General features: G+C 30.4%; 2 protein-coding genes across 2 annotated transcripts; both read left to right on the top strand.

Annotated features, from left to right (window-relative positions):
* Nucleotides 1–2,406: 2,406 nt before the first annotated feature.
* Nucleotides 2,407–3,198, top strand: LOC100527336 (putative 60S ribosomal protein L2). Its single transcript, NM_001251458.3, has one exon. It carries the CDS (start codon nt 2,474–2,476, stop codon nt 3,086–3,088), a length of 615 nt encoding a protein of 204 aa, NP_001238387.2. The 5' UTR covers nt 2,407–2,473; the 3' UTR covers nt 3,089–3,198.
* Nucleotides 3,097–8,335, top strand: LOC102668879 (protein root UVB sensitive 5). Its single transcript, XM_041017501.1, has 10 exons — nt 3,097–3,111; nt 3,311–3,400; nt 4,327–4,386; nt 4,478–4,591; nt 5,059–5,119; nt 5,204–5,322; nt 5,446–5,538; nt 6,202–6,519; nt 6,995–7,540; nt 8,055–8,335. The coding sequence occupies exons 1-8, from the start codon at nt 3,097–3,099 to the stop codon at nt 6,433–6,435; spliced, it is 786 nt and encodes a 261-aa protein (XP_040873435.1). The 3' UTR covers nt 6,436–6,519; nt 6,995–7,540; nt 8,055–8,335.
* Nucleotides 8,336–14,810: the final 6,475 nt, after the last annotated feature.

The raw sequence follows: 14,810 nt of genomic DNA, 5'->3' as shown, positions 1-14,810 counted from the left end.
AAATTGTTTGATCTAAATTAATACTAATACGGTGAAATTGATTATTTTAATTAAATGTAACTATCACCTAATTAGCAATCAAATGATAAAAGTTAACTGTTAAATGTAATTAGTTATTCTGGTTATCAAAATAGGTAATTTTCAAAAAAATACAAATTTGACTTATAAAATAGTTCCATAGTGTATATCAGTAAAATATAAATTGATATATAAAATATGTAATCATTCAAAAAAAAAATTAGAAAGTTTTAAAAATTAATGTTTATTGATAAAAGAATTAGTTATGATTTGAATATATTTTTCTATATTTAATGTTAATTTATAAAATATTATTAAATAAAAAAGGACCTTTATAGGATAATCAATTAAAAAAGAATTAGACCATATTATTTTCATTCTTATTTTGGCTATACAATAGGGTGGAGTTGGGGATGAAGGAAGGGTGCATAGAAAACAGAAAACACCATGACTTCTTTGGGGAGCTTAGTATTATTTGTCTGAATTTCTTAGAGAGCACTTTGAAGTGCTTTTAATTGTAACTTTTTTTTCATGCACTGAAAAGAATTTGTGTTTTCACACTTTGGATGATTGAGCTGCGAGCTCATCGGGCGATTATAACGATGTGATGATGTATTACACTAAATGTCTATATTACTTTTTCATGTTTTTTTGTCTTTCCTTTGTTGATGATCACTTTTACAACTTACAAGGTGCTTAGAAATTTAATTCTATATTTATATCTATTATTTCACATAAGCATGGCCCAATAGAGTCTGGGAACTGTTTGACTTATTCCTTTCTCTTCACACTATACCAGGAAATATCTACATGTTGGTGGTTTTTTTTTTTATTATGTTATTGTTATGAAGTATATTTTTTTCCTTTTACAAGATTTTAGCTCAAAATTTTATTTAATATTGATATATGTTGAAGGTTTCACTCAATGCTAATAAAGACAAATATTAATTCCAATGTTATTTCAATTTATTTATTTTAAATTTGAAAAATATTTATTAAATACCACATATGTTAATCTACACATGAAGAGAAAAAAAAACAATAAAGAAAAGTGATGGATGTAATATATGTGTAGTTTGATGATATTAAATAAGAAATTCTGAATTTTCCAGTAAAAAAAGAAATTCAAACTTTTTTTATAGTTTAGAATTTTCTATTACTTAGTGATTTAAAATAAATAAAAATAACATAATAATATATTTAAATTTTCATCTTAAAACCAAAATATTTGATTTAATAACCATTTTTATTATATATCTTAAATCAAAATTCATTGAAAATATATTTGTATTGTCTTAATAAGAAACTGTTACAAAAGTCTTTATTTTTAAATAGTGAATTTCTCATAAAAAAATATTTGTATTGTCCTTTTTATATGTAACAATTAAATACATATAAAAAATTTTATAATATTTATATTTCATATTTAACCAACTGAATTAAATTTCCTTTATATATGTTTGGATTGTCTTGATCTTAAAATGAAACAACTTATCATAAAAAAATAAAAAATATCAAGATATTATAGTCTTTGATATAATATTTATACTCATATTTTAAGTCACTGAATAAATAAATACTAGTAATATTTTGATAATCTATATTAGTAATTAATTTTAATATTTTTAAAACAAGTAAATGTTTAATACTTTATCGTTTAATAAATAATAATATTAATACAAATAACTTAGCTTAATTTTAAAATGATTTTGGTCTACCTTATTTTAATTATTTTCATTTAGTTTTTATAGTTTTTTTAACAATTAAAACTGATTCTTTTTCCTTTAAAATTCATTTATAAATTAAGAAAAATCTAATAAAAAAAGTTAATAAGAATGTATAAAACGAACAATGAAAAGTACTTAATGTATTTAATTAAAACTAATTAAAAAAACAACTTTATTACTGCATCTTGTGTGTTCCATTGTTTTTTTGTTATATAATCTGTATATTAAAATTAATTTACAGAAAAAGCATGTAAATAGTTTACATATTACACTATTCAAACTAAAAATATATAAAATGATATAAAATAAAATTAAAAATATTTATATATTAAATATTTTTTATTTATTAATTTTTATGATTTTAAAAAAAATAATAATTCATATAGCTAATGATACATAAAGCATAATGTTAAATATTTAATTAAACAAAATAAGTGAATTAATAATTTATTGTTATATTTATGAATAAAAAATCAAAAAGTTCAATTTATTGTTTATTTTATTTAAATTTTTTATAATTATACAGAGAAAAAAATTATAATTTAATCTTTTTTAATTTAAATATTTTATAATTGTTAAAACTATTAAAAAATTAAAGTAACACGTAAATGAAAATACAGAGATTGAAAATATATATATATGTGGTAATTAGAATTATTGTAACGCTAACCTGAAGAAAAGAGTGTAAGAGTAGGAAATCGACAAACCCTACGCTGAAAGAAGAAAAAATGTCCGGCGTAAAGAGAGCACTGAGGCAGTTCACCTTCGGAACCGGCAAGACCGCCGGTCGCAACTCGGCGGGGCGCATAACTTCCTTCCACCGCGGCGGCGGAGCCAAGCGCTTGCAACGAACCGTCGATCACAAACGGAATACTGCTTCTTCTCTCGGCGTCGTCGAAAGGATCGAGTACGACCCTAACCGCTCCTCCAAAATCGCCCTCGTTCGCTGGATCGAAGGCGTCCATCACCGTCGCCGCCAAGCCGCCTCCGCCAACGCCGCTTCCCCCAAGCTCCTCCATCTCGATCCCGCCGCTACCGATGCTAACAGCATTCGCGGCGTTTTCGCTCTCAATTCGATGCTGCCGCACGCTCACGCTGGAACATCCTCCAGAGAGCTTTTTCTGTCTGCGTTGGCGTCCAAGGCCAAGGGATCGGAATCGGAATCGGTTTCATCGCTCGGAATTCCGAGGTTCGCTGTTGCGGCCGCGAGGGCTCCGTTCTTCGCGCAGCGTGCGATAGGGGAGGAGACGTTGGAGGTTCGGCATTGGAGAAGGAATAGCGACGCGTGGGCGCATAGGAACAAACGTAAAGCGGCGATTTCGTGGCAAAGCATTGCTCGTTGAGTTGACTGATGGTGTTCAGAATTGTAAAACTAAATGGAGGAAGTGAAATAACCTTTTGAATGTGATTTAAAATAACATCAAATGAATAATGATTAACTTCGGATGAATGACATTTTCTGGCGACCTTTTTCCTTCTATTAACTTCGGATGAATGTCACATGGATGGCTTAATAGTCGATTTATATATGATTGTATAATTTTCTGTGTTTGGCATTCGCACAGGCTGTAGCAAGAGGGCTAAAAGATCCTTCTTTTCGTGTGATTCAAAACCACTTTGCAATTTCAGGAAATCTAGGAGAGGTAGCAGCAAAGGTATACTCACTTCGGAAACTTATTTTAGAGTAGAAATGTGTGATTTCTGGTAAATGGTAATAGTATTTTCTTGTGATTATATATCTATGAAGCCTCGAGTTTTATGAAAACTGCATTGATATTTGTTATTTTCATGCTTTAAACCATTAGTTTTAATTTTTAACGCTCCTATCCATGAATGTATGTTTCTCTTATCAAGAAAGATTCTGTCTGTGTTGCTCTCTGTATTAACGAAATGGTGGAGACTTGTTTTTTTTCATAATTCACAATACCTTCTTAATTCCATCCAAAAACTTGAATAAGGCTATTCGGTAGGAATTGATCCACTGACCTGATGAGTAATATATAAGTTATGGGCCTTAGCTGAGGATGTAGGCACTGGGATGCAGTCATTTACCCTTTTTTTATAGGCAAAGGGAATTTCATTAAAGGAAATCTGAGCTGTAGCACAAGAAATTCCACTATCCACTTATCCAGCATATAAGAGTCTGATACAAAGAATATACTAAAGTTGACCAAATAAAGCAAAGACCTCCACCAGTCATTGACCTTAAGCTGATATTATACTAATGCTAAGAAGCCTTCAATATACATAATCTTTATGATAAAATCACTACTAAATATTAATACTAGATGCTTGTGATCTCTCTTTTTATTTCTTAGTTACATATGCCTGGCCAGGTTATGCCTAAGCTTTTAATATGTTCTTCCGAGTGAACTGGTCTATACAAATGTTATTCGCTCAACAGTTGTGTCTTGATTCACCAATTGTCATTAACAAGTTCCCTTTAGGTTGAACATCTTGACTTCATTTGACTTTTAGAAATCTTTTATAAAGGCTTGCTATATATGCCGGTTATTCTCTGATATACCACTGGAAAATGTAAAGGGTTTCCTCATATAATTGTTTCATCTAAATTTCTCAGGAAGAAGTTTGGGAAGTGGTTGCTCAACTGGTTGGCCTTTCTTTAGGCATATTGATTCTGGTAAAATACATAAATTTTCTGGATGGCTTTATTACTTGTTACCAAAACACTGTTAGTTGGAACTATACATTCTTTTAACTTTTTATTGCAGGATACACCTGGCCTTGTAAAATCATATGGTGTAATTTCGTTAACTTGGTTGAGTATGCGACTACTGCATCTTTGGCTATGTTATGAATCACTTTCAGTTCTCCAGTTTAACACAGTAAGCATGTAGTGCACAATCAAATATGAAATCTAATGCAAATAAATTTGTATGCATGCTGGTAGAAAGGCATTTCAAATCTGAGTTTGTCTCTCTCTTTTTGGGCAAAGTGAAGATATTGACTTATAATGTCATTAATAATGATTATTCTTTGTCCTTTTTCCTTGCTTTGTGGTTCATTTACGTAAGAATGATAGCAAGAGGGGAAAATTATTGGAAAGATAATGCATGGATTTGGAACCCATGCTGATCAGCAGGGGATACTGTTTGTGTTTTTTTCTTTCAAAACAGAGTTGCATTCCATATATTTCTCATGTATAAGGCCCACATACTTGGGAACAAAAAGAACAATTTTACAGATGCATCCCTTCTATTTCCTTCAAAGTATAGGGGATGAAATCCACCAATATTTGTCCTAATGATTTGATTTGTTTATTTATTTTTCTTTTGTGTAACTCTTTTTACAGATAAATATAAAGCGTGCTCGCATACTGGTAAAATCACATGTGTTACACTCCACTGTTCCAGGTTACATTTAGACAAATTCAGTGCTATGCTGTATGAGTTATTTCCCTTCAATGATGTTCAATTTGCTAAATGGATTTATTTCAGGATGCACCGATAGCAACAGAGAAGTAAATATATTAGCCTGGTCTCAATTCATGAAGCCAAAAATAATTTTTGGCTTGCCCTTGGAGAAAATGGATGGTGTGGAGAGATCTTATTTTATGGTATAGGTTCTATTGCTGCCATTGTCACAATTTTATGAATTAAAGCAAGAGGTTTATAGTTACTTTCTCTATTGTTCAAATAAAGCTATCTGGAAATTGTATAATTATTTTATAATGGAACAGGTGGAGGCACTTATAAAATTATATGCAAGTGAGAAATATATTCTTATGGTGAATCAACAGACAGAAGATTTGAGATTTTATGTTTCTTTCAAGGTATGCTATAATTCCCGTATGAGAATTAACTGAAAGACAATTCTGATTTGACTGCTAGATGTAAAAACCATTCACGATCTTTCACCCAGCAACTTAAGCCACTTTTGAGGTAGTTGGTCATTCATAGTGTATTATGTACTCTTTGACCAAGTGGTTTGGAGTTTTATCACCAAGTGGTTAGGAGTTTGATCCTGGTCACCACCATTCTTTTAACTAAAAGTTGAATTTTTGCACAAGGTAAGCTCTCCTGTTTTTTGTCCATGCTTCTAGTTCAAAAGAGCTATTGTATGAGTGGACATGTATCTGCTGCATTGTCTTTGATTCCTCAAGTTGATGCTGCTTAAATTTTCCAAAGAGGACGGAATTATTTTCAAGAAAAAAATGAGCAGCTTCCACCTCTAGGACTGACTTGGCAACACTAGTGAGGTTGTAAACAAACAGGGAAAAAAACATTAATGCCATGAAGAAAAAGTACAAGAAATTGAAGAAGCAGCAAGTTGAGGAATTGAACCAAAGTAGCAGTCTTAGGAAATGTTGTTTCTCACTGATGATTGGTAAGGTGTTTTGGAGATGGGAGTTTTAGGATTATCATGGAATTTAGGAGTGCCTGTGTTTTGAGGTTGATAGGTTTACTGTACCTTCTCATTGATAATCACACTGCAGGTTGGAGCTACAAATGTATCGGTATTGCGAAGTGTGTGGCAGAGTTTCTGGCTAAGTGAGAACTGGGATAGTGATGATAATGTTCGTGATCAAATTGCTACTAGCCTAATGGAATTGGAAGAAAAGTTTGAGGATTTCATTCAAAAGTTGAAAGATGCAGAATGGGATACCCAGCAATTCAATTTGAAGGTTCCCAAAGAAATCTTCATTGATGACAATACCAATTCTCTCTAAATTCTAAAATGGTGAAGCTGAGAATGTTGGGTAGTGCAAAATGATATGACCTCATAAAATGTGATCTACCAAATTGTAAATTCTGTAAGCAGTTTTGCAAGCATTCAGAGCAAGATATCTATTTTCACGTGTAGATATTCAACAAAGGGAGACACAAAATTTATGGTGGCCAATTGGCTTATAGTCCTAACTCATTAATTACCAAATATGTGCTTTGATACTGCTTTCTTACTTTCTTAGGGAGGATCCTATTGTAAAAAAATTGTTCTCAATTTTGTTTAAAGTCTTTCTTGTATGTAATTTTGTGGGGGGAAATTTTTTCATGCTTGGTATTCAGGACTTTTGTGGGTGTACAATTTGTTAATCCTGCTATCTGTAATGTTAAAGCGGTTCATTATTCTGTCTTGATCATAAAAATGTTCATTTCTTTACCTTTTAAGAGAGACATTAATGCTGTTTTAATCAAATTAATTGCCCTATAGTGTTAAAGTCTAGCTTCGTGGTTGGCTTGTGCATGTGGTACCATTTAACCATATATGTGATGCCTTTAATTATGTAGGTTCTTGTGGAGCTGTCGTACTTTAGAGGTAAAGAACTAGAGTTTCTATGTTTTCAGTAGTTGAAGTTAGGTTAAATTACTCATTTGATTCCTATAGTTTCATGGTTCTTATCTTTTTAGTTCCTATAGTTTGAAAGTGGTCTTTTTAGTCTCTATGGTTTACATTTTAATTCTCTTTTAGTCCCTGTAGTTTAAAAGTGTTCTTTTTAGTTACCAAGTGATGGATTTCTTTCATAAGATTTACAGGGGAACTAAACTTCTTGGTTTATGCTTGCAAATCTTGGACTTTGGTATTGGCAGCATGTGGCAAGTTGTAATTCATTGAATCCTCCCAGAAGTTGACGCTCATCTCCTTGCGCATCTTTCACAAAAGGCTAGAAACAAGTGGGATTTTATGGAAGATTCCTTGCATAAATCAAGTGATTCTAGAAGCATCCCAACGAATGAAAGAATGCATGAACAACCAGAGCCCATAATAGTGTTGTCAAGGAGAAAATCCTTCAACGAAAAAGTTTGCAACTGCATCATCAGCAACAGGATTGGCAGGTTTGTTTGCCTTCCTAGTCTCAAGTGCATTTCATTTGCTGTTATAGTCTCAGCTGGCATTTCAGCAATTTTGTATTTGAGTATATTGACCTAAGTCCCATTCATTGTGTGGGTGTAAATTTATGAAAGCTATAAATTGTAAAAAATTTGTAGTGCAGCCACGTTTCTTGTGTATATATATAGCATTGTAAATTTTTAAAAATGGACATATGGCTCAACCTTGATCTTTATCACAACACTTGTATCTTTTAATTTGGTAATACATTTTTGATAAATAACAAAGCTATTGACAAATTAAATTAATTATGGTAATATGGTTTTGTTTGATTGCTGATAAATGGGCAATGATTGAATAGTCCACATTTTGATAGTTATATTACAGGTTATTTGGCTTCTGACATTGATGGAAGCTGTTTATTGATCTTTTCTAGCAATGAAATTTTCTGTACTTAGATGTCCTTTTTTGTTATTTTACCCTTTAAAGAAGTTGTAACAGATGCTGGTTTATCTATAGGAGTCTCCTGAAGGGTAAAAGATGCTTGAATTTCGTAGAAGTCTTCCTGCTTTCAAAGAGAAGGATGCATTTCTGAGTTATTTCAGAGTCAGGTGGAAAGGGAAAAATGGTGCCCTCTGTGATTTCTAATTTATTACTTCTTTCCTTCAATGATTTGTTTATACTTCTACAAAAGAAAAAAAGAAAAAAGGCTTGAAGCTTGTGTATGATCCTTTATATAAGATACAACTGTATAATTTATAGTTTCTTGTGAATAGAGTCAATTTTCCTTACTCTTGAAAGACACTGTTGATTGTAGATAAATCAGGATATTATCATCTTAAACGAAGTTTATATGGTTTACTAACATTGGTTATACCTCAACTGCTATTATTTTAATGTACTATTTTCATAGTGTGAGGGTGAGCCTTTATGCAACGGTAAGGTTGCTATCTTTTGTAACTTGGAGGTCATAAGTTCAAATCTTGGAAGCAGTCTCTCTGTTTGAGTGGGTTGGGCTGAATACATGTACTACATGTCTTGCAAAACAAAAATTAGTAGCGAGAGCAAATTTAAAAATAAATGTGAAGTAAATACTGTTAAAATTAATAAATACATATTAACTTAAATATAACTCTAATCTAATATGATAAATTTGCATAAAATATTATTTAGAATGTTAAGTTTGCATATAATAATTCCAAAGACAGCAGTGGTGCACTCTAGCAGCACTCAAATATTTTTTCAAAAAGAAGTATTGAAGATTAACCAGTCTACATGTAAATTGGCTGGTTCATGTCATCTGACCTCCAGTTCAACTGTTGTTTAATCACTGGGTTGGGGATGGACTGAACTGGTCAGTGGACCAGTTCCTGTTGAACCTTTCAGAGCGGCCGGTCCAGTTCAGTATTCTTACCTAACCCTCAGGCTGATCAACTCAATCATCCTTTTAGTTTTAGTGGGCAGCACTTTGAAATATGTGGAACTTTTGCATGAACTAGATTACATGCTTATTTAATCAAGTGGGCAAATGAAAAATTAAAGGTTTTCAAATACTTCAAGCTAAATAGTCCCAATCAAAAATTAAAGGACACACATGGAGAGAGAATATGACACTTTGTATGCCAATGCTCATATTTTTATATAACTTACAAGAATATAATCCTATTGACTAAATATGCTTTTTATATTTGGAGCATTCAATTCAAAAGCTAACAATCAAATTGATACTACTTATAGTTTGTAAAGCAAATAATAATTTTTAAAGGGTAACATAAATGGTAATATTTTCGTTTGCAAAGTTATTTCTTGTTATGTTAGTGATGAATGAAAATTTATATTAAGCGGTATCATAAATGAAATTGCAGGTCGTCGTTGTCTCAGGTGAAACTGGTTGTGGTAAGACCACACAACTTCCTCAATACATATTAGAATCTGAGATTGAAGCTGCACGTGGAGCTGTATGTAACATAATTTGTACTCAACCTAGAAGAATATCTGCAATTTTGTGGGGGCAAATTTTTTCATGCTTGGTATTCAGGACTTTTGGGGGTGTACAATTTGTTAATCCTGCTATCTGTAATGTTAAAGCAGTTCATTATTCTGTCTTGATCATAAAAATGTTCATTTCTTTACCTTTTTAGAGAGATATTAATGCTGTTTTAATCAAATTAATTGCCCTATAGTGTTTAAAGTCTAGCTTCATGGTTGGCTTGTTCATGTGGTACCATTTAACCATATATGTGATGCCTTTAATTATGTAGGTGCTTGTTGGAGCTGTCGTACTTTAGAGGTAAAGAACTATAGTTTCTATGTTTTCAGTAGTTGAAATTATTATAACTATTGCTCTTCATATTAATTGATTCCTTCCTTTTAAACCCTAATCCTTGTAGTTGACAACTTTCCTGGCTTGTGGTCCTTTACTAGCATTACATAAAATTGATATGATGAAGTATAAAATACATCTTCTCCCATGGATCAGTGCCCTTATGCGGAAAGATTCCTGGATCAGTGCCCTTATGCGGAAAGATTCCCAAATAACTAGCTTACACTTCAATGCTTAGCTCTTTCATCAGAATATGATGATAGATGCACTCATCCACTTACAAAGCTTAATTGTAGTGTAATGCAATTTAAATAGAGAAAAATAGTTATGTATTAACAGCATAAAACTATTTTATATTATTATTTAATCATAAATTATTATTTATTATAAGTTAAGTAATTTTTACAAAATTATTTTAAAAATCATGCAAACTATAATTTATAATTAAATATCAATATAAATTTATTTTACACTATCAGATTATCACCGTTAAACTCATTTAAATATTTAATTAGGTGGTGTTCAATTTTGCATGCAATAGGATATCATATCATGCATCGATGATATTTTAGTAATAACAGTCCAAGTATTACCATTGGCTTTGGAATAATTAAATGGACAAAGTAGCTTCTCCGATTAGACAATACATTTAGATGAAGAAATAGTTTCTTGGGTTGCTGCTACTTAATTCCAGGCTTGCCAAAAACTAACTCGTAGATATTGAATTTTCAGTTATCACCTTTTATTCTATGGAAGTAAGCAACAAAGCGTGTGTTTGTCATAAGATTGAGACATGTTTAACGTCAATTCACTGTGAGAGAAGAGTGGCGTAAGCACACTAAAAGTTGTAGAGCAATAGCCAATAGGGTATGAAAGCGACCAAAAACAGAAAGAATGGAAGAGAAATATACTAATAGATAGTAGTAGTGTGGAAGAGAAAGAAGGAAAATGATGCTATTGTTAGCACAAGTGGTACATTGGTTGCAGGGAATATATTCTATTTATTATATTAAATGATGATTATTATACTAACACAGTAAGTTTAGTTGGACATGTGTCAGTATCTATTTTTTTTTTGTTTTCCACTTTTTTTTAACATTTTCGTTTGTTGATTTCCCTCACTTTTTTAGTTGATGTTGTGCTTTACATTATTATTATTATTGGTGGCAATATATAAGAGACCTTTCTGTATTAGTTGATTTTGCTAAATCTTCAATTGCATGATAGCCACACATCCTAACCAGATATGACAACACGTGTATCATATATTTCTTAGTCATGAACTATATATATACTGATCTATTACCATATCTATAAACTATTTTGATACACATGTAAAGATAATTAAACAATACTAGTTCAAATTAAAAAATTGAACTTAGATAATGTTTCTAGCAGGTCATTCAATTCATGTTTGCCGTGTCATGTATACACGTGTAAAAGAAATGTACAGGTGTTAATATGCAAGAAAACATCTTGGCAAAGAAATGTCAGTTTTTTTCGATCTTTTCCAGTCACACCAAATTAATATGTTCTAGGCTTCTAGCAGTTTAGTGCAAGAAAGAATTAGCCTTTGCTATTCTTGACATACCACCTTATGTACCTTTTTTATTTTATTTTATTTCCCCTTTTTCCCATCCCTGATTGATTAATGGGGGGTTGGCATGTCCTCGTCCTCAAATAAAAATTGTTTAAATGATGACTTCTTTCAATCAATGGTCACTTTAGTTTAGACTAAGACTGAGCAAGATCCTATCCGTTCACTAACTCAACTAGGCCAAAGTTAATTTGAATGGGTTCGAGATTTGAAATTAGATTTGATATATTTTTAGAATGTGTTCAGGTGATGCTTTAAGTCGTTCCAACTCAATTCAGTATCCTCCATTCTTTTAAAAAGTGCAAACTTTTTTAACAATCTTGTACTGATAATAATTTTTTATATAACATGATATTATTTTTATAATAATATTAAAATATGTATCATTATATTAATGTAAGTTTACATTTTTTTATATATGATTTACTATATCGTAATATCGGATTAATCCAGTTTCGTTCCATATATTTCAAAACTTAATTAAGAATGAATTCATATAAATGACTCAACCAAAATTGAGTCTGGTAAGAGAAAAATAAATCATTCCCAGATTTTCCTTTGGTAACCCCTGCTTTTGATTAGCAACAAGGACGTCTAGAATTATGAACAACTTATCCAGAAGAAATTACCATGTGTTCATTCATGCTAAATTCCAACACAAATGGTTTATTAAAGATGTTATGGTACCACTTACCAGTAGTTGTTAACCACAAGAAACAAAATTCGAAATGTTCCATGGCTCATCAACAATCATTTTAAAATCCACAGGGTTAAGAAACGTAGCTTCTTCAACAACTGATTCACACGTTACTTGCAAGTATAGTCCAAAATTCATCTTTTTCTTTTGCCAAGGAATTCGTTAATCCATAATTGTTCTTGACAAAAGAAAACATTAGGATTAGATTCCGTCGTGGCGTGCGTGAAAATTAACTAACTAAAATTTTAATTAAGAAAGATGATTGAACATATATAAGAGATTTTGGCATTTTGCATCCTCTTCAACCGCTGTAAATAATAAAATTATCCAACAAAACCTTGTCCAACACTCCAATTTCTTATGGATAAAGGGAAAACTGACAACAACGAATATGGATAAAGAGTATTGTTAGAAACACCTTTTTTTTTAATACTTTCTTGAAGACATTTTTTAGCATTAGGTAAATTATATGTGGGGTTCTCACTAAATTGAGTGTGAACCCAAATTATTTAATAGGATCTAATCATTATTATTTTTAATTTCTAACCATAAATAAATTAAAAATAACATTAAACTAATTTAAGTCTGGTAAAATTGTGCTTTTTGTTTCTTAATTTATTTCTAATTTTGGATTTGATCTTCCGATAATTTAATTCACAAATTTGGTCTCTCAGTTTTATAAATTCTGTAAAATTGGTCCTGAAAGTTCGATTTGGACGTTAACTGTTAACCTCGGACATTGACGGTCACGTGTCAATGCCACGTGTCAACGTCTGAGTGGTTATATGTAAATGCTTCATTTTATGTAAATACGACAAAAAGGTTTGAATTGGAGGATGCGTTGGTGCAGATTGATTTTGATACTTCCATGGTGAGATTTAGTCCTTCGCTTCTGATGAAGCAAGCTAGTTGCTCTGATTTCAAACTATAGTTTTCTGGTGAATGGTGATAATAGCTTATTGTTATCCATATCACAGTTTTTCTTAGATTAAAATGAGTTTTATGGAGTTTTAATCGGTTCTATAATAACCCTTTTTTTTTTTTGCTCCCTCATACGGTATTATGTGTATACGACTGCTTAAGTGACCTATGTTTGACAATGGTATTTTTGTTTGAAATTTGAAATACAATTTTTTCATTAAGAAAATTTGGCTGAATTTGTAAAGAGATTTATAAAACTTGGGGACCAAATGTATGAATTAAATTATAGGTGGACCAAAATCGAAATTGAAGTAAAAATGGGGGGATTAAAAGTGTAATTTTACCTAAAAAAATGAAGCCTTTACAGGGAACCATTCAGACTTTGACACGTGGCAATCAACATCCGAGGTTAACGGTGAACGTCCAAATCGGACTTCCAAGACCAATTTTGTAGGATTTATAAAACTGTGAGACTAAATTTGTGAATTAAATTATCGGGGACCAAATTCGAAATTAAAAATAAACTGAAAGGACAAAAAGTTATAAAATTTACTATTATTTATTTAGTGGACTCTTCTTTGCGAATGATGTAACTTAAGCGACCGTGAGCTGAAAAACAAAAACAAATAAATAAATAAACACGAAGATTGGCGACAGATAAATTGTTAACTTATTTGAGATATTTTTAAGTCCTTTTATTCAATTGTTAAGCTTTGGAAGCAAGAGAAATCTTTCTTGCATTGCATCGCTAACATGTCCTATCATTTCACTTGTACTATAAAAAATACTTTAAAGAACACAATAAATAACTAGTAAATATCTTATCATTTTAATTACTTAATAACTAGCAAATAATTTTAAGTATTCTCAGTATAAAACTTATTACACTGTTAATCAATTAAAAACAACATAATAATTATTGTAAAAATCAATATTCTTACTATACATATATCAATTATAGTAATTAAATGATAATCTAAAAAAAATTATACTATTGGTACATAAATTATTTTCCTTTTATTTTTAAAAATACATTTTATAATAATGCAATCCATTGGGAAGTGTATAAGATTTATTTATTAATTTTATTATTACATTGATACAATATATTTTGAGCAAATATATATTTTAAATTTCAATCTTCACAATTTTAATTTTTTAAACATTATTTTTTAATATTTTAAATTTTAACTACTAATATTGATCTTACAAAAATTTAATGATTACATATATTTAATAATGCTACTTTACGTGTTATTTGAGAATAATTATTTTTATGACAAAAATAATATGACACGTCTCTATTAAATAATGGTAGTAATAAATATTACTTTTAATATGTAAACGTTTATAAAAATTATAATTAAAAAATAAAGTACATTTATAAAGATGAAAAAAATCTTTAATTATTTTTTAATCATAACAAGTAAAATACAATAATTGTGATAACGCTCCATATTTAAATTTTATGAAAGAGAAATAGAAAAAATGTAATGAAATAAATACTGTGATGAAAAACATAAAATAAAAATAATGAGTATGACTCAGTTGTATTGCAAACCAAGTTTGTGGGAGAGAATATTTGATTGTCACAAAACATTTACGATACAATTTAAATATTATTAAATTATGATTTGAAGATTAATTTTGTATTTTCTTATAAATAAATTAGTTCCATACATATTAGATTCAAAGAATTTGAAACTTTGAAAATATTTTGGAATTTAAAAGACTTTA

This window comes from Glycine max, chromosome 7 (assembly GCF_000004515.6).
Source record: "Glycine max cultivar Williams 82 chromosome 7, Glycine_max_v4.0, whole genome shotgun sequence".
Lineage (NCBI taxonomy): Eukaryota > Viridiplantae > Streptophyta > Magnoliopsida > Fabales > Fabaceae > Glycine > Glycine max.
This window is presented reverse-complemented; position numbering and strand designations above follow the sequence as displayed.